The sequence below is a fragment of the Grammomys surdaster genome, unplaced genomic scaffold (genome assembly GCF_004785775.1).
Source record: "Grammomys surdaster isolate TR1022 unplaced genomic scaffold, NIH_TR_1.0 140, whole genome shotgun sequence".
Taxonomy (NCBI): domain Eukaryota; kingdom Metazoa; phylum Chordata; class Mammalia; order Rodentia; family Muridae; genus Grammomys; species Grammomys surdaster.
In genome coordinates this window covers 9804615-9825861 of record NW_021604598.1, presented here as the reverse complement: position 1 = coordinate 9825861, position 21247 = coordinate 9804615, and the positions used below count along the sequence as shown (strand labels likewise).

General features: G+C 41.8%; 1 protein-coding gene across 5 annotated transcripts in view; it reads left to right on the top strand.

Annotated features, from left to right (window-relative positions):
• Positions 1–320: 320 nt before the first annotated feature.
• Ntm (neurotrimin) overlaps positions 321–21247 on the top strand; it is a 401200-nt gene continuing 380273 nt past the window's right edge. For 4 of the 5 annotated variants that reach the window (XM_028763791.1, XM_028763790.1, XM_028763788.1 and 1 more), the window contains exon 1: positions 793–967. In XM_028763791.1, the coding sequence (XP_028619624.1) occupies positions 801–967 (167 nt within the window). In that variant the 5' untranslated portion in view covers positions 793–800. Of the gene's footprint in view, positions 968–21247 lie in introns of all 5 variants that reach the window. The other variant, XM_028763792.1, reaches the window with a different exon arrangement.

Genomic DNA, 21247 nt, shown 5'->3' with positions numbered 1-21247 from the left:
GCTGAGCGTGGCGTCCGCGGCTCCGGTGCCGACTGCGCTTCGCCTTCTGCAGCGAGCCAGAGAGCGGGCTAGGGACTGCTGCGGTCCGCCCCTGTCGCGCTGCTCCAGCCTCGCTGCTGCGCTGCAGAGACAGCCCTAGCTGCGGCTCAAATCTGTGCTCTGAGGAAGTTGACCGTGGCTCTGCGGCAGGATTCTCCAGTCCGGATTGCACGAAGCCGGCTTAGCAGGCGTCTCCTCGCACCATCCTTGCCGCCTCTTGCGTGCTCTACTTTCCATCTGCTATTGTTCCAGATTGTTTCTGGCGGCGAGCCTTGCTCTGAAACTTAAGAAAGTGCTGGATTTCCCCTTGTTCGATTGAGGAATCGTAGACCACATCTGGGTAGCTGGATTTAACCCAGCCACAGCCCCGTTGGATACCAAAGTGCTTACTCCTGTACAAAGTGCCATGCCTGAACTGCTACGGGGAAGAGGCAGCTTCTGAGACCCGCACCTGTGTGCCTGCTTGCTTGCCTTGCGCTTCTCTTTCCTGGCCACCTTCCTGGCCACAGGCAGCGCGGAGAAAGTCCCCCTCGGATGTGTGGAAACTGGTTCTCGGAGGCTGCGAGCTGAGGCTGGATTTAGGGGAGGAATATTAGACTTGGAGGAGTCTGCGCGCTTTTCTCCTCCCAGTGCATCGCGCGGTCGCCGCTAGTTCATCGCCGGGTCCCCGCGCTTACTCCCCACCCCACCCACTTCCTGTGCTCGCCCGGGGGGCGTGTGCGTGCCACTACCGGAGTTCTGGGAAGTTGTGGCTGTCGAGAATGGGGGTCTGTGGGTACCTGTTCCTGCCCTGGAAGTGCCTCGTGGTCGTGTCTCTCAGGCTGCTGTTCCTTGTACCCACAGGAGTGCCGGTGCGTAGCGGAGATGCCACCTTTCCCAAAGCTATGGACAACGTGACGGTCAGGCAGGGGGAGAGCGCCACCCTCAGGTAGGGAACTGCCACTCTACTAAACGATGATTTGTTTGGGCTGGGGCAAAGGGGCAGGGGTGCGGGTGTGTTCTCTGGAGCAAGCCAGGGATAGTGGAAAGAACCCTAGCTTGCTGTGCTATACGATTCCTGGATGAGCTAACTGCTCTACCAAGGAATGTGGCAATCACAGGGCAATGGTAGGGGAGAGCTGTGTTTTCTAAACCTGGCTTCTTTGACTAAGGAGTTTGTTAAGGGTGAGGGATAGCTGTCTTATTTTGAAGGCAGTGATCATGCTACTGCCTATTCCTGAGCCTGACAGCTATGATGACCTGGGGCTTGGCTGAGACTCAGCATGGATGATCTCCCCTCTGAAGTTAATGAGTCCCAAAGCAGGAATCTGGCTTGGTGTGGACGCCCTCACTCTACCAGTGCCACTGAGAGTTGCCACAGGGGCTGGACTCTGCAGAAACCTCCTACCCTGAGCCTGGTTTTTAACTAACGTTTTTCTGCGTTGTCTGGATTCCATGAGGTGATGGGCAGAGGCAGATGTGTTTTCCTGTCTGAATGTGGCTTTTGGACACTGGTACCATGGACTCTGATTTGTCTGTGGAAAACGCCTTCTTCATGAGTGGACTATGTTCTGTTTGTTATGCTCACCAAAGCAGTACGTACCAAACTTGGCATTCAACAAACCCCAAGCTTTAGTGTTGTGTTGGGTCAGGAATGGTTTCTAGGCTTGAGGATTGCAAGCTCTGTGGAGGAGGAGAAAAATCTTAGCTACATTTTGTGCTAAGTGGGGCACGACTGTCTCCCTTGTGCTCTTGGTGTTGAAGCCCTGACTCCATTTCCAGTTGATAAAACCACACCACTCACAGGAGGACTAGACACCAGATGATTGTAATGGGAAATTTTCATCTCTGGAATGTTTAAGAGAGCAAGCAACCTCCATACCTCTCTTCGACTCATTGTGTCTTCTTTAATAAAGTTTTAAAAACTGGGCAACTGAACTGACCACAGGCAAGAGGATACTGTTTTTGTCCTTTAACATGGAGATTCTTGGGTAATGAACCTTAGCTTTTGGTGCCAAGTGTCCTGGTTCCATTGGTGCTAAGATTGGGGTGCCTGTAACTGTGCACAGGGTTCCCACAGGAAAGACCATCTTGGGGAGTGAGTGCTGACATTCCAGAGTTGAGTTGTGAGGACATTTAAAAAAATACATGTGATTTAAAGAAACCATTCAAGGGACTGCAAACATCCCCAAATCCTTTGTCTTTGAGAACCTAACTCTCATGACTCCAATCAACACCTGGTTACTTACTGTTACAAGAATGAACTTTGTAGGGACTACTTTAGATTGAGGTGAACTATCAAGTTTTAAATATGCACTGATTTCAGACTACTTCAAAATAAAAACAAATCTCTAAACAATATAGTCAAGAAAATTTAGTGATCTGTAGATCTGACCCTTACTCTTGGCTGCAGGGAGCAGACCTCCAGGGACAAAATAGAGACACTATTTATGGGGGATTATTTTAGATACAGATAGACACCCCTCCACACACACAACAGTCAAAAGAGAGAAAAAGAAGGTATCAGTGACCTAGAGATTTGAAGCTATAAATAGACAATTGGCCTCCACAGTGACTCTCACATTCTAAGGGAAGCAAGGGGATTGGAGTAACCAAGATGTCATCCCAGGAGGACAGTAGTCCCATAGTTCAGGGGGATGCAGCCTTTCCATAGCGGCTGCACCCAGCAGGTGCCAGGACCCTGGACTTCTTTCTAACAGGATATTATTGTATATTGACTGCTTTCCTCTTGCTTCTCACCCTCACCGTAGTCTCTTTCAGATACCAGTATACATTTGCAGTTTCGCATAGACACTCTACATTGTCGTCTTTCTAACACAAATGGCACTATGAGGATATGGGTGACACTGCTTCCCTACACCTCAGGACAGTCACAACTCAAGCTTTCAGAAATGGTCCATCTAGTCTCCTTGCTATATGCTGTGTCAGACCCAAAGGACCGAATGTCTTTGTGACCCTCAGGAGGATGGACCTCTCAGTGGATGAAACCTTAAAACTTAGGGATTAGATTAACCAGGGTCTGCTTTCCTATCAACAAGTAGGGAGGCTGAAGCCCTCTGCTCACGTGGAAGGCCATCCTGCAGCAAGACTGCAGTTTCACTCATCACCAGCAGAGGGCTTTCTGCTTTTTTATTCTGCTTTGTTCTTGTTGGTATCATCCTGGAGGTCTTTTGTAGTCCCTAAAGAGAAGAAATGTCTCAGCAACAAATTCTACTTTGAAGAAACTTTAAAAGTTTATCCAATTATTTCTAGTGATCTTTGTGGAGATACTGGGAGACAATGGCACTGGCAGTCTGTATAGAGTTGCAAGCGTTTCCCAACTCTCGCTCTTTCTGTACGCCCCTTTACACTCCGTGCGCACATGTTTTATGAATGGTGAGATCACATGACACAGAATTTCTAAATATCCCGGTGTTATTGAGAAGTCGCTGTGTATTAGAGAATACTAAAGTGCTTTATATAATATTCCATCTGTCATCCAACCTCCTAACATTGTAAGAGAATTCTAATAATAATAATGATTATGTAGTTGCTACTATTATCACATTTTACAGATGAGAAAATTGAGGCATTGGCATGAAGAATTAGCCTCATTTGGGTCTGGGGAGACAGCTTTACTGATAGAGTGTTTGCTTAGCTCATATGAAACCCTGATTGGATTGCTAGTCTAACCCCTCCACTCACAGAAAAAAAAAAAAAAAGCATTATTTGATTAAGGTGGAATAACTAGGAATTTTTGAAGTGGGACTAGCAGGAGGTACTATTAATGATGTTAATAAGTTGAGTAATATTATCACTTATTGACCAGCCACTGTGTGGTACTATGAACTAAATGTACAATGTAACAGTTAACCCTCCCTAGTCTCTGAAATTTATTTAATTGCCTCCTGTTTTATAGATAAAGGAGTTGAGACCCAAAGAACAGCATTTACCTGAACTCAAAGCAGTAGCAAGCAACAGAACTAGACCACATGCATTGAGATTCCCCAAGACTTATTAGTGCCCAATGAACTGTGTGTCTTCCTACTTCCCTAGTGGGATTTAATGTCTACCATCATTTCCTTTTTGTAAGTGTTGTGTAACTGTCTTTCAGAGTGGGCTGAGTGTATTATAGGAGAGCAAAGATCACATTTTTTAATGTCATTAGCTGCCTGGGATGACAGGGGTTTACTAAACAGATGAATGAATGAAGACAAAGCAAAAATACCCTTCATGCCTTACCTGATTTCTCTGACTTTGTTTTATATGTTAACAATTATCAAACAATAAAGATTTATTGTGTGGTTCTCTTAAGAAGGGTGCAGAGCCAGAAGATGAAGTGTGGATGTAGGCCTGGGTCCACTCACCAAAGCCAACCTGTGAACAAGATAATTGAGATTAATACATGGGGCTAGGATGGCAAGAGGGGAGGCTCTGAGCAGAGCATCCCCTGCTGGAGGGAGGTTTTCAGTTCTTAGGACTGTATTAAAAAGTAGAGACAGTAGTAAGCAGCTCAGAACCTGTGATGGCTCCTGGGCTAGTCAAGCCCAAATACAAACCTCCATGACGCATCAGAATGTCACTCAATGATTTGCTCATTGAGTGAACTTTCCACCAATAAAACAGCTACTACAAAAGTCAAATATTTCCTGGGTATAGGAGCAAGCCAGAGGATGAGTTTCTGTTCCCTGTCTTGTTTCTAGACTTGTAGTGGCTGAACCATTGCATTTTTCTTGGATGAGTTAAAAATAAAAAGTCTGACTTAATGTACAAGATTTAGGCTGAGTTTTGATATGGCAACATCATAAAGTAACACAGAATGTTGTGGCAGATCTAGAGGTTTTCCTTCCAGATGTAGGAAACCAGTTCTTTATGGGTCACTGTTAGTCCCTGCAGATACTCTGAGGGTCCTGGAAGGCAGAACTATGTCTTCTTTGGGTCTTTATTCCAGTGTTAAGCACATGGCTTTGCACAAGGGCATTACTTTGATTGTTCCTACTACTAGGAACAATGCTATCTAGACTGCTCCTTCCACAGTTATTTCCGATTTTGGCCCAAATTCAAATGACCCCCATCCCCTGCCTTAGTGTCTTAACATTGGCTTATCAGAGTGGGAGCTTTCTCCTGAGCATTAATCTCTGTCTGAAGTCATTCTGTTCTTTTTTTGGTTACCTAACTCACCTGGACAGTAAGTTCCTTGGGGCTCAGTACATCCTCTGGCTTATTCAGCGTATTGGTACTCACCAGTGTCTTTTCTATGGGAAGTGATCAATACAGTACCCATATGAATGAGTGAAGAAAGGCGTGTCTGAGATCACTCCCTTTTCTCCTCCTTTGTCTTTCTTTACCTTGTGTTCCTTGGCCTGGGGTGTACCATCACAGTTGACCTGGTCACATGTGATGTGGGGTAGTTCCTGAGGAGTTACTGGTTCCAAATACTTACCATCTGTTGAGCTGAAGTCTCCCTGAGCTGCACACAGATGGGGTGTGCTGGGTGTTTGTTCCTTATTTGAATCTGTGCTACGACATGTGCCTCCCACTCTGGCAGGCCACTTTACTACCTAGTCTTCCAATCTTTGGGGAAATGTTCCTGATGATGTGCCAGGTGTACCTAAGAGAAAGTAACCTACTTAAGATGAGGAGGAGGACAGAAAATTATCCCCTTCCCAGCATTTGTTCTTAGAGTCCCCTGGCAGCAATTGTCTCATGGTGGGACTATTGATCCCTGCATATGGGTTCCCTCCTTCTGAATAGCAATGGCATGCAGGAAGCATGCACTGGCCTTCTTTCCTTGCCCTCTCTCAGGGATGCTGACTGTGCTCTCCTCAAGAGCAACTCAGGCATCCAGCCTGTCTACCATGGCTCTGAGGAACATGGGCAAATGGGCCCTTGCATAGAGATTTCTAGAACTATGCCAAGCCCACTGAGGAGCTGAAAACCAAAATGGGAACCATAAAATCTCAACTAACTATGGGACAGAAGGAGGGGGAATGTACTGGTTTTTCTGGAACCCAAAACTGGGTACAGAGGGGTAACCCAGTTTGCCCAGCAACTCTTCCCATCATCAGAAGGGTTCTGTAGACATACTTATTTTTTCTGCTGTCAAGGGCACACAGCATTTTGAAGTTTGAAAGGGTTACAGAGACCATGAAAGTCAGCCACATGGTTTTACGTGTAATGAAGGTGATGACAATCAGTCTTGCTCCAGGGTGAGAAACATACATCAGCATCACCTCCAATCCCTGCCTCTGCGCTCACCAGGGTAGGGTGTATGTGCCTACAGAAAGGTTGCTTTGCTCACTAAATACCAAACTATTCTGAAGACTTACTAGGTGTGCTTCTGACACAATTGGTTGATGGAGTCACTATGTTCTCAGTTCTCACCTAACTCTGCTTTCTTTGGACTAAAGCACAATGTTGTTATATGACAGTTCTGACTCTGTGGAACAAGCCTATTGCCCCTGTGCTAAGCCTTAGGGTTGAATGCTTTCTCAGTGAAATCACAAAAGAGATGCAGTTGTTGTTCTGATACAGACCAGGAAACAAAAGTGAAGCTTTCCCTCAGATCACAAGATCAAGTAATAGGCTCCTGGGCCTGGCTTTTAGACCCTTTCTCTTTAGACCAGAGAGCTGGACTCATTTTATGCCTCTTATCTTCTTTCCCAAGCACCACTGTTCCATGACCCTAGTAAACTTGCTCGCTCTTCCTTGTGTAACAATGGGTTTCTTTTTTGATGAGCTTTGACTGTCAGGCCTGGGAATAAGGAAGGTTTATGTGGTTTGTGAAATAGACACACAGAGAGCTAGTCTGCCTCCTTAGGACCCTTTCTTTGAATCCTGGGGCTGAATTGTTTTGCTTAGAGGAAACATTATTCCAGGTTCTACCATTGATCCTTTGCTTCAGATACTGGCAGTCTTGAGCTTTTCACAGAGAGGTCACAATTCCTCAGATATCTACAGGTGTTTTCCCAGAACGGGACACCAAACACTTCAAGACAGAAACAATTCTCTAAGGATGCCACAATCCAGTGGATCTGGATGCCAGGTGGTTGAGGTTTAATGGTCAGAGCTGGGGTTTATTTCTAGGCAGGGCCTGGGGACTATCTATCGTTCTTTGTTTGTTTTTATTCTTTTTTCTCTTTGGTTTAGATACATGGACTAGGATCATTCACATCTCTTCTGGAAAATCGGAAAAATAGATACTATTGACTTGTACCTATTCTTGAGGGCTGAACATTTCACTAAAATCATTTCATTTCAAAAGAATATGAAAGTTGGTAAATTTCCATTGTAATTGATAACCAGTAAAAATAATAGATAACGTCATCAGTGCTATATGTATCTATATGCACGTAGAAATGCATCCAGATGGTCAAAAAACCAGTGTTTTTAGAACGTGAAAAATGTACTGGGTTTAGGATGCATTTTCAGATTTCTTGTGTGAACAAAGAAAAGAGATGAAACAGAAATTTAACTGAATGACAGCTGGTGGAGACAAAGGTCTCTGACACAGAATTCAAAGCAACTTATATTCCAGCAGATGTATACTAGGACAGAGTGTTGCACTTGAGGGAACATGAGCTTGGAGTCAGGAACCTAAGTAATCCAGATGTAGGAATCTTCTCAGTGTGATTTTTAGGCAAAAAGAAAAAATTAGTCTCTCTTTGTTTGAAGAGAACTGTTGCTACCTATCCCATGATGTGTTGGATGAAAATAGAGTAGTGCACATGACTTAATGCATAATGATCTTTTTCATATGACTATGAATATCCATATATGCGCTTATATATAAACTTATGTATATGCACATATAGATGTATACGATATCAACATTTTTTCATCCTTTTCTCATTGTAAACTGATGTAGCTCAAATATTCATGTCACTATACTTGGATAGATTTACTGTATTCACTTTAGAAGGGTTATAAAAAGAAAAGTCTTGCTTTACCCACCCATATTCATCTTTAATTGTGTTTGTGTGTGTCTCTGTGTGTGTGTTCACATGTGGAGGGGTTGTGTATGTGAGTGTGGTGTGCACACAGTCTCCAGAGCATCTTTGCTTTGATCTATGAGTCTTCTTATGTTCCAATCATTTCTCGAGATACTTTATCTTTGAAAGGAAGTGAGGATAAAGGTAGTCCTTCATTTTTCCTAACAAGATTGTTGCATGGCAAGTTGTGACAGTTCACGGCTCTGAAGATGAATTTTCCACCAGATAAAGCTGTCGAGAATGTTTCAGAAAGTAGTTATCAGAAATTCATGGATAGATTGGGGCAGGGTGGAGGAAAGTCTAGGACAAGATTTGCACTTCTGGCATTTAAAAACAATTTTGGAGTTCATCAATGGAATAGAGAAAGCCATTTTTACTGAAGCTACCAGGGAGGAGTGTAAATTTGTTTAACTGTAGTGAGGTACTGGAGTTTCCATCTTTTATGATCTGTTTGTCAAAAATCATTCATTCACATGGCTGAGTTGTTTGGATTTGTTTTGGATTGTTTGGCCAATTTTCTGTCTTGTCAGAGTGAAATCTTTTGGCTTAGAAAGCTTTTAGAGTGAGCTTTGTCTTGTAAAATGAACATATGAATTAATCTTAGAACTTGATGATGGATTTAAAAAAATAATAGAATTTTTAATGAAACCAGCATCAACCAAGAGATTGATAGAAAATAATCAAACTAAAATCAACCTTCAGACAAAGCTTTGGTGGCCCCATGGAGGCAAAGGAAGATGTGTTTGTATGAAAGTAATTTCTGGATTTTAGACAGACCATAATGTAACGGCTGAATGGAAAAATGCTCTCACACCCAGAGAAATCATCTTTTCACAAATTTACCCATCAGGAGAGATCAATCTAAAACAATTCTAGCCCACCAGAACTTACAGTGAAGGAGGAAACATATGTAAATTATTTTTAATTGAATGCTGTTGTTGCATACCACTACAAGGAGCAGTACTCTGGGACTAGAAAAAGATTTACACCCTGTCTCCCCACCAAAACAAACCAGCCAACAAATGAAATGAATACATGGAGTCTTAACTTTATGATTTTATTTGGAAGTAGAGTTACATTTTCTTTGTCCAAAATGCTCGAGACTTATGTTTAAAGATTTGGAGTCTTAAATATGTGTTTGTTTTTAATTTTTCTAGTTGCATGATGAGATGTCCTGACCCCATCACTATCCTGTTCACAGGAATTTCTTTTATGCTCGTTTCTATCCTGTGTATATAGGCTGAAGTTAATTTTGTATAGCATTTCAACTAATTTTGTGGATGACACTATTTTCACAGTGTGGAGTTTTTTACTTCTAGTATGTGGGTGCAAATGGAATTGAATTTTGGGGGTTCTTTAAACTTTTGGATTAAGGGATGCTTAATTTGAAATAAGTTAGGATGAAGTTATACTGTGGTCAGGTGGTCTCCCTGAGCCAATATCCCTAGTACATTCATGAAATTATAGATATATAGAGGACACCCCAGGGACAATGTCATGTGCTAGAGAAGACAGTGGTTGCAGTCATGTCCTTGGAAGACAGGAAAAGCTTCAGAGTTAGCAAACAGCCATAAGTGGGAGGAGACCAGGTAGAATTTTTCATGTGAGTTTCCAAGAGAATGTAGCTTTGCCACTTCCAGGAGTTCAGGCCTCCAGCTTCCAAAAGGGTGAGACTATAGTTTTTATTGATCGATGCCGTTTGGTTTGTTTCTGTTATGACAGCCCTAAGCATTGTGAAAGGCTTTTGTTAAGTCATGTCAGCCTTACATGAAGAACTCCAGAAAGAGCTGCTTAGAACACGCAGTCTTCCAATATGACATGAACCATCGTGGGACACAGAACTGATATCAAAGGTCATGGTGCTATGGTAACAACTGTGCCTTCCCAGGAATAGTGCTACCCTCTCCCATTACGATTATTGGAGATGCTGAGGAGACTGAAAACAGTTAGAATGGGTTCCTTCTTTTTCTTAAAAGATCAACAGAATGAATTCATTTCTACTTTCTGTAATATTACGATAAAATCTCCCAACCATGAGCCAGCCATTTGTCACCTCCATGGTAGTCTTCTCTATCTAAATACTGGAGTCAGTAACATATCTGTTTCTAATCCCACAAACCACTCTACTTTGTGGGCTTCATGTTCCACCAGAAGCAAAATGTTACATCCCAGTATTTTCTTTGATATTCGTATCATTTCTCCCCTTTGGGTGGGAACCAGCAATTTTGGAGTATTTCTAACCCTTGAGACATCTCAACCAATATCAACTGGTTGTCCTCATATGTCCTGTTTATCATGAGACCTGAAAGGTGAATTGATATCTTTTCTTGATGTTTGATATGGCTCTGGATGCTTCTTTTTTATCGTCCTTAAAGTTTGCCATGACAACAAAACATATACCTCAAGACCGTATTGACCAATCATCTTCCTACTATAACCAGCCACCCTCCATCCCGACCATGGTCCTCCCGTCTAAACTACAGTGCTTCACTCTGAGCCAATATCGCCTTTTTAAGTACCATTAAGACTGTATGCCCCCTCATGCTCTTGACCAGGTTTACTCAACTTCCTCCCAACTTTAACTCCCTGCCTGCCCTCAGTAAGCCCCAGTTGTCGGAACTGTCAACACAGACAGCTCATTTGTCATCCAGCTACACAAACAAGAAACCTAGCAGCTATTTTATTTTTCTTCCTGTCTGATATTGTGCTTACTCAATTTGCAAACTCAATTTATCTTTCCTTTTAGGAGATTTCCTGAATCAGATCATGTTTCACCATCTGAATCTACCTCTAGGTCAAAGTGAGCATCCTTGCTCCTAGAGTATTTGGTCACATTGCCTTTAATCTTTGTCTCTGATCTTTTTTTTTTTTAAGAATGTGTGTATGCACATATATCACATGTGTGCGGTGCCTAAGGTAGCCAGAAGAGGTTATTGGATCCTCTGGAGCTATAGTTACAGACAGTTGTGAGCAGCCATTTGTGGGTGTTGAGAACTCAACCTGAGTCCTTTGGAAGAGTAGCCAATGATCTTACCCATCTATCTCCAGATCCTATCTGCTTGTGATTTTAAAGAGTCCCTTCCCAGTTAGAAATCTTACTCATCATTTAAGATCATTAATTATGTTACATGACTATGTTCAAAACCCTGCTTTGGTACAGTTATCCTCAGAATGAAATGCACCTGGAGCCCATCATTGCTGCTGTCTCAGGGTAGTAGCACACCAAAGTTCTTCTGTTCAGGAGTCTATCAAATGTATTCTGTCTGCCAGGATCTGCTGGAAAGATGTGTGGCCCAACCCGCATCAAATCCATGTATCCGTTTCAGTGTCACCCCCTCCAGGCCACGCTGTTTGAAATAGCTATTCCTAGACCCTCACCACACCGTTCCCTTACCTAACTGTAATTTTTTTCATAGTCCTAACTCATGGAAAGGCCTGTTATTTATTTATCTGTTACTTATTTATTGTCTCTTCCCCTAAAATGTAAGATCCACCAGGCCACTGAGTTTATTGTTCTCATTCATAGCGACTGAATTACTGCCAAGACACGCAATATATTAAAGGATATTCGTAGAGTGAATGAAACATTTATTAGGAATAATAGTAGGCTATTAACAGTCACAATTTTGTTTATCTTTGGCTAGGAAGAGGAAAGTTTGTACTGGCATGGGCTCAGGTGTTATTAAACTGTGTAAATATGGGCTGGGTGCTGCTGCTGTCGGGTTTGCTTCTAGGTCAGAGACTGGAATGTGAGGTTGAGGAAGAAATTTCCTGGGCAGTGGGCAGTGTGACACACTTCATAAAGTTGGGATGTGTGGAATCTAAAGGGCCTTTAAATATCCACTTTTACAAGGGGTTTTATAGAAAATCTAATAAACACTAGGAAATAAGGATTATTTTCTAGCTCGAGGCACACAAACGTGGAAGGAAGATAAGTGAGTGGCAGGCAGAAGGAAGGCAAACTGAAAGCCTGGAATTTAATACAACAGTTAGTGCCCATCACTTTAGCTTCACCCTATTTTCTTAAGTGACGTCTGCCTCGGGGCTGTAGAAGACAATGCATGGGCTAAACACAAAACCTATCCCAGGTTCAAATCCTGGCTCAGCCACCTAGGTATGTGATCCCTGGGACATTGATTCACTGAGTTGTGACTCAGTTTACCATTTTTAAGGGACCTACTGATAGGAGCATTAAGCTATCGGTACAGTGTGATGCGCTCAGAACGATACCTGGCGCTCCAACTGTCTCTGGATAGATCAATATGCTTGCATAGCACAGGTCATCAGAAGGCAGAGAACACAGAGGATTGGGCAGGATCAGACACTGGTATATTCTATAACTGTATGTCATCTTGGTGGTGTGATTGCTTCTGGAAAATCTATGTGAGATTCATCATTTTGGAACTGATTGGTGGCTGTTGCAACTCACCATGAGAGGTGGCTAAGAGAATCACCTCTCCTCGGCCTTAACTCCCTTCTGGACTAACACAGCAGGTAAGCCCATCCTGCTTGGTTCACTGTTTTCCTTTAAAACACAAAAGATGTCTAGTGTCTAAAACATATAGATTTATTCTTCTCCATTGACATAGTCCATGATTGTATTTCTAGGTCTTTCTTAGGATGATCTATGACAGTTTTACCCAAAGAAATGTAAGAAATATCTATGAGTGGATTTGCCATCAGACCCTCCTCTGCGAAATACATTTTGCTCTTTCTCCTGATGCCATCTGGCTGCTGATGCCAAAAATTGCCTTGGAAACTGCATCTTCAGTGGCAGATGCTCCACCAGACAGGTCTCTGAACAACTGCATAGAGCAGGGTTCCTTCCCCGCCCTACCAGCTGACCCAGAACCTCGCTAGATTACTACACAAGGGAAAAATAGGCTTCTGTTTGGATCTGAGCTATAGAGATTATTTGTTGGCATAACTACCTTTATCTAACTCAATACTCAACTGTTACTATGTAATCCATATTTTTATTTTAATGGTATAGATATATACATGTAGTTTTATTTCAAGCTTATGCACTTACTTTTTTCAGCAAACCTTCTTGTGATTTCTTTTAAATGTGTCTGAAAGCCAGACCCATGGCCTTTTCAAACTGAAGCCTCAAATGTTTGATTTTCAATGCCTTGACTCTTTACATCTCTGAACCAAGTAAAATGTCTTGTTTCATCTGGAAGTGAAAACCAGTGAGTAAGAAAAGTTTTTACCTTGAAGCAAATTAACACATATCCATGATGGCTGTAACTGAGACATTGCAATTAGTGAAAAATGCCTCTCAGATGACAAATGGCTCATTAGTGGCCGGAATTTTTTATTTAGAGTAACCCTTTGTGGTGAAGGAATTCTAGCTCTGGCTGTTGTCACTGACACCCCTCTGAGAGTCTGATGGGTGGTTTGTAGGCTTGTTTTTAAAAACATTGGCAAGAAAAAAAGACAAAACCACTGACAAAAAGTAGACTGTTGAAGAGAATCATGGTGCAGGGTTTGGGCTACTCACATGGGAATCTGTATAGAGTTGAAAGGAAATGTGTGTGAGGTGAGGGCATAAGGTTTGGCCATGGAGAGAGGGCAGAAGGTGAGGTCATGGTGGGCAGGCATATGCCAAGGTCATGGTGGGAGAGCATACAAAAAGAGGAGGAACTATGGAAACTGCAGCTCAGTAGCTCATTGTATTTTAGTATTTCAAGTTCCGGCTTCTGTTGCTCATTCGGGTGCACAGCAGCTCTCTGCTTACAGGATTCATGTAACCCTGATGAATGCATTCAGCTCCTTCTCCCAGCAGCTGTGGTCTCAGCATTTGACCCGTCTGTGACTGTCCAAGATATCAAAGCAAGTCTTAGTGACAAGAAAGATCAGGGCTGTAGCTGTGTGCATTAGAAAAATATAATTTTTGCCAGCGAACATCAGGCATAGAACAACGTAGAATAGGTGTCCCTCTTGCAGCTGATGAAGTCACTCACTTGAGTGCCTGGCAAATGGGTAGCCTCCCTATAATGACCCCCAAGCGACTCATATGTATCGGGAACATGTACAACTGTACTTATCAGGGGCCAGATCCTAGTAAACAAGTAAACAAAGAAATACATTATCTCGGGGAAAGGACTAACAGGAAGCAAGATATCAATAAGAGTACTGAGCATCTGGTGTGGGTACAGGGACCAGGACTTGCAAGCTGGGGAGAAGAATATTCAGTGTGCGCATGCCTGGTAAGATTCATGGGCAAGCATGCTAGCCTGAGAGTCTCAGGAGAACAAGGAATGGCTAACAAAAGCTACAAACTGAAGCAGGAACAGTGATCAAAAAGGCTGCAGCTAAACAGGAACCAGAGGTGCTAGTCTGGGGCTGCTAGCATAGGCTTAGTGTCCTAGCTACCCAGTAGGCAGAGGCAAGAAGACCACATGTCTCAGCCTAGCTGGGCAACAGAATGAGGTCAAGGCTGGCCTATGCAATCACAAAGTAGGCTTATCTTAGAAGAAAGAATTTTCAATGTTTTTGCTATAAAGAGATGATAGACAAGGTTACAGATATGACAATTTGGATTTGAAGTCTATTTACATATTGAATTATTACATGGCTCCTTAATTTACAAATGTAATTTATATGTCATTATGTATCAATTAAGATAAATTTAGTCTTAAAAAGAAGGGTTTGGAGGTCTGTGTACATGTGAAAACTAATATCCCACAGAAATCCAGGAGCATGAAAACAAGGGCCTGAATTTTAGAAAATGACAATTAAATGTCAATGTCACATGAACAGACAGCCCCACCCTTTTGTCCATTTCTTCCCTCTGTGTCATAGCCACCCTGAAGATGCGGCTCTGGCTATAACAGCATTGTTCTGTGGCAGGCTGCATCTGAGTACTCCCCACAGCATCTCTAGCCGTGGGGGTTTAGTTAGTGTCTTCTACTGAAATGTCACCATTCATGGCTGTCTGGTGCCTTTCTTTTCTGACATTGCGTATAAACCTTATAAGCAGTTATGATGTGCGTAATATTCAGTTTGAGATTCTACCCGTTGCCATTTCCAGTACATGACATTGTGAAATTAAGCTGGCATTTTATGACTCTGGGTAAAAGCACCTGTATGCTTAAGCAGGTGTACTTCTGGAATTAATAGACTCACAGAAATCAGAGGTGGGTTAGACCTGTTGAGCTGTTCAGAAGAATTATTTATCATATATATTTTATATCGATTCAGTAATCAAACCTACAAACAGTGTATGGTGAGAAAGCTATTTTCTATTAATTTTGTTTTCTTTCTACTCATTAGATCATCTCCATTTACATCTGAAAATTGAGCATTGCACCCTTTAAGCATCTGCAACAACTTTATTAAGCATTCAGAATAGGGATTTCCTGCCCCTGGGGTTACTGTTAGAATTAAAAGGTTGCCTATTCATTAACATAGATTATTAGTAAGATTGGACTCCAAGGTCCACACAAGGAGGCTGGGCTGACTAAAAAGCAGATGCTAAGAGTCACCAGCTCCAAACAGTTCCTCGTAGAATAATGAGTCACAATCCTGTGTCTGCTGCACTTTGGTATTGTCACTCTGGTTCACAGTGTTCCTGAATGCACAGACTTCAACAGCCCTTTGTGTTTTCTCGTCACAATTCTGGATCCTCTACTAATTGAAACGAGGAAGTTTTGGAAAGCAGGGGTAGTCAACAGCATGGGGAAGGACAGGGCTTCTAGATGTTGTGACAGAGATGTGAAATCACAGGTGTTCAGGTTCAACAGAGATTGTTCCACATGCACCAGGCTTCGAGTAGCCAAGTGCGTATTCCGTCAATAGTGTAGTTAGTTACAATGCACAAGTATTTATCCAGACAGAGATACCCAACTCTTATTAACCTGGTAGTCAAGGATATATTCCACAGTGGAAAATGGGCCAAGATGTTGGCACAAATTTAAGTTGGGGCTTAAATTGAGCTGTGAAATGATTAGACTAATCCTTTCATGGCTTTATATTCTTATCTGGGAAGCTGTACTAAATAATACAATAGTTTTTCCTTATCTGCAGTCTCAGTTACCCACCGTCTACCACATTTTCAGATATTAAGTGGAAAATCCAGATATAGAAGACTCATCCACTTCAACTTGCAGACTTCTGGAGAGTGTGATGAAACCCACCCCTAACCATGCCATTCCATCCAGGATGTGAATTGTCCCTTGTCCCATTTACCCATGGAATAAATTCCCTGCTTGTTAGGTGTAGTCTGGATTATTAAGTGGACTGTTGCAGCACCATATGCTTGGGTTGAAGAAACCCCCATCTCACTTAATAGAAGCCTTAAGGACAAAGTTAGCAATGCTGACAGTTTGGATAGGCTAAAGTGAAGTCATGACATGATTCCTTTAAGTATTGTTATCATAAGAAGAAGCCAGGAGTACAGTCAAATAAGATCTGAGGGAGAAATTGGCCGCATTTACATAATACCTTATTATGGTATACTGCATTATAGGTTGCTATTAGTTTTTTATTTTTCTACTGTGCCTAAATTATCAGTAAATCCTTACTATCAATATATGTACATGGGAAAACATGGTGTGTGTCAAGTTCCGGCATCCTGTTGGGAGCCATGGGACAGATTCTCCAATAAGAGACGGGACTGTGGTACCTTAATACTTACCTGGTAGAGTTGTTGTGAGACTGATGATAGCAATAACATCAACCAAAACAAAATCAGCTGCAGCAGCATTTAGTGAGAACCTATCATTATGTGATAAATACTTTACATGGGTCATCTCATCTGATAATCATAATCATATATAATAATCACATAAGTTAACATGCAAAGTTCTAAGGATTGTACCTGGCACGTATTAAGTATTGGATGTGTCATTTTATGCTTTTATCAGGATATTACCATCACTACCACCACCACCACCAACAACAAAACAAAGCATAAATCCAGAAGTTAAATGATTTAGCGTAGACGGGAGATGATGGAAGTATGGTTCTTCCATTTCTGTTTAGAGAATTTTCAACTAGAAACTGCTTCTGAGATCTTTTGTCTGTTTTATCCCAGTGCTGAAATGGCCCTCCAATGCACAAGCATCACCCACTCTGAGACTCTCTTAGCCTGTATGAGAATTTCACATCTTTCCCTTCAATTCTTTTTCTCTCTCACTGAGATGCCAGTACTGTGACAGACACTACTGTAAACATCTAGAATCATCTCTTCCCTTGAAGATCCCAACAGGTAGTACATGTCTCTCATTTTCTCATTGTCTCATGCTTTGTGCTTATAGCAATTCAATTGTTTGTTCAATAAACTATAATTGACATCTGTTGAGCAGCAAATGCCATTCTAGACCTTGAGACTCCAGAAGACAGGGAGCCAATGAGCAGCCACAGTCTAAAGCCAGTTGTGCTGGGAATATTACAGCAGAAAACGAAGAAGTAGTTGGGGCATTTTCCGCAAGTGGAACCTTTAAGTGAGACGTCATGCGTGCTGGGTAAGCCTCTTCATGTATTGGGAGGGGATGCTCCAGGGGGAAGCAATAATAAAGAAGAAAGTGTTGAGGTGGGAACTCTGACTTGGACAGACAGGAGAGTTGAAGGCAGAGCTTAGTTCGGAGTATGTGACCATGGGGAAACTTTGGAACTTATGCTGGGTTACGGCAGTCACAGGAGCAGGGTGATTATGCTGTTATATTGTGAGTGCTTTACACTCTTTGGTAGTTAATTATTATTTATTACCTAACCCATATTAAAATTTTATATTCTCTTCAAAGTTATTTGTATGTCTCCATGGCCCACCAGACACAGCCTGATAGGGAACTTCTCTTGGGTCTCAAAATCACCAGTATAACACTTCCTGTAATTTAGGAGGAATGCTGCCAGGAGCCCCCCCTTTTTTTTTGTTAGGCTTACACTGATTCACCAGTTACTTCCAACTGAGGCATTGTGAAAATGTTCTGGATTACTCATGAGGGGCCATAGATGTACCAGTTCTTTGCTTCCTTGGTTGAACAAACACTATATAGTTCTCTAGACTTTATTGTCATTTATGGTCAAAAGTCTCTATTGCTCATGGTCCTTTGGGAGCTAAAATTGATAAACTGTCCAGAAGAAATAATATGTAGTTGAATGTTTCAGCAAAAAGATTGTAAGATGCTATTCTTAATTTGTTGTTTAATTAAAAACCCACCTTCTCATCTTTATCATGAAGATAAAACTCTTATTTATTATGTACAAAATAAATGTATATATTTATGAGGTACAATGTGATGTTCTCATATAAGTATATATAGTGTCATAAGCAAATAAGGACAATTGGAATGACTATGTTAAAAGGGATAAGACACAAGTGCCAATGAGGAAGTGGGGTGGGGGGAAATAATGCAGACAGTTGTGGGGAAGGTAAATTAGGGTGAAAACACATGATGAGGGGGCTTCAAAAACTAAACTAGGGCTACTGTCTGGTCCAACAGTCCCACTGGAAGTGAAACACACCATCAACTAGATATTGGCACTGCTATGTCCTTTGATGCTCTGTTTATAAATAGCTAAGATTTTAAGTCAATCCAGGTGTCCAATAGCAGATAACAAACAAGGAAAATGTTGCTTATACAATGCAAACAAGGGAAGTGTCACCTATACAATACGTGGAATACAACTCAGCCTCCCAAATAACGAAATCCTGTTCTTTGTCACACGATGAACAAAGGTGGAGGACAACACGTTAAATGAAGTACGACTCAAAAACTCAAATCCTGTTTAATGTCAGCCACCTGTGAGCTCTACATAAGTTAACTTCAGAACAGTCCTGACTACAGCAGTGACTGGGAAGTGGGAGGGGAATGGGTGAGACGGCCATGAGAAGGAAGTCAACAGAAAACAGGAGGAAAGCACTGTGCTCAACTGTTACACAGTCAGGAGCTAGTGATGAGCTGCATTTCTCCATGTAGCCAGAAAAGGGAGGTCTGAATGTTCTTCTCATAGATAAATGGAAAGTGCATGAGGTAAGGAATATGGCCACTGATGTAAATGGCTTGGTTGGTACTAAGTTATTAACTAGCCAGTAGGTACCAATGATTCTGTGGTGTCTACTCAATAATTTCATTGAGTTGTACATAATTAAGCAAATCCTTACTTTAAAGATGATATAAACATATTTTCATCTAAATACATTTGAGACTTTTCTATAAATATTTTATGTATTTGTGTGTATAAGCATGTGTATGTGTCTGTCTGTGTGTATGTATGTATGTATGTATGTATGTATGTATGTATGTACTTGTAGTGCTGGTGACTGAGCCAGGACCTCTCATGTTCTGGACAGGTGCTCAACCACTAAGCTACAATCCTAGTCCATTTTTTTTTGCCTAGACATATTTTATAGTAGAAAGTAAGAATGAGTGGGATTGGCATTGCTGAGGCCCTGGATGATGCTAAGATCATATTTGATGTTCAAGCCAGATTTGATACTGAGGTCCTGGTCCATGCAGGTGGAAGTGAGAAAGGATGCAGAGTGTCTATGGTCCTGGAACTGGTTCTTTTTTTCTCTTTGCACCTCCCATTGGGCTTGTCCTCTCAAAGTCTCTAGGATATGATGGAATGCTCATATGAGAAGCATATGTTTTATGTACCCTACAAGCCAAGCACATATTGCTTTTCTTTATTATGAAATAGTTTCATATATCATATAAAATGCCTCATATTTTTCATATTCTATATCATGTGTGTAACACATCTGCATATAAAAATGTAACAAATCCACCCTGTTCCCTCTACTTGGCCTAGGAAATAGTACTTTCTTTCTGGACTCTGAATTCCTACTTACTTACAACTTTTCTCCTGTGAGTGGATGACCAACTGTTTGAGTTTTCTAATCATTTTTCCTCCTTCTTTTTAGAGTTATGCAAAACACATATTTTTGTAGTGTGCAAACATTATATTTTCTAGTAGTGTCTATTGGTTTCCCTTTACTGGAAATGAACTTGTGTAAACACATGTACAAATGTGGCATTTGCACTAACTTGTTTCAGAAAATTAACTGATCTACACCCCTTTGGTCAGAAGTGGTTTTGTGCTCCGAATTTGTGAGCATGTCTGTGCTTGCAGATGTTATCAAAAACTTTAACAAAGCAGAAGCAATTTTGTATCAACATACAGGTGCATATCTTGTCTTGGGTTTACAGCAGTTGTATTTCTTCATGTGTTTTCTATACGCATTTGTTTTTGTAATGAGATAAAGATGGGTTTATGTAATCTTATAGGTTGGTGACTTTTGATACTCATATTCCTACATGTCAGCCTTTCAGCGTTCTGAATACTTGCTTCCTTGAATAGGAAGTTTGCTGAGTGCTTTAAGAGCTACAGAGATAAATAGGTCACCCTTCCTACCCTCAGCAAGTCCTTTATTTTCTGGCAGAAAAAGCTGAAGAAACAGGACCTCAGAAGGAGACTCAAAATAGCCACTATTTATTCAGAAGGTAACCTGGAGGCTGTGTTGGAGATGTACACAGAGGCACTGGAAGGTGATAGCAGGCAAGCATCTGAAATGGTAGGGATGACAGGGGCCAGCCTGTGAAGGCCCACATATAATCCTGGACCTGTTTCTAGGGGACAGAAGGCCTTGAAACTATGGGCCACTGTACTGGGCTCTCCGCTGTGGTGATGCCTTTGTTTAGTTGATAGTGAACACTGACTATCCTCAACTTCTCAGAACCAAAAGGACTGAAAAGTGTCATCTCCAGGAGGCTGTGCTGGTACCATCTCATGAGGCAATGCCATCACTTCCTTAACCATAGGCCAGGTACTTGTCTCGACTTTATAAACAATAGCAGATGGGTACCAGCATATTAAAATCCCTGTCTCATTGAGCATACCTTTCAATGGTATTGCACAACACTCACGATGTCTGGAATTCAGTAAATGACAAGAGCTGCTGGGGAGGGGGACAAAGGAGGAAGAAGCAGGAAGTCTAGAGAAAGCTTAATTACTCTTCATTTATCTGTCCAGGAAAATTGTCAACAAAAACCAGAAATTATTTTGACTTGACATGAAAGATGGGGAAAATTTTAAAGACAACAGTTTATGGCACTCAATGCTCTTTTATTTTAAACCTCTCCCAATATTTGGGGAAGGCAATGGCACAAGCTGAATCCGGAATACGTTGCTGTGTTTAAAATTCGATAGAGCAATGGAGCTGATGTCCATTTATCTCTCTCTCTCTCTCTCTCTCTCTCTCTCTCTCTCTCTCTCTCTCTCTCTCTCTC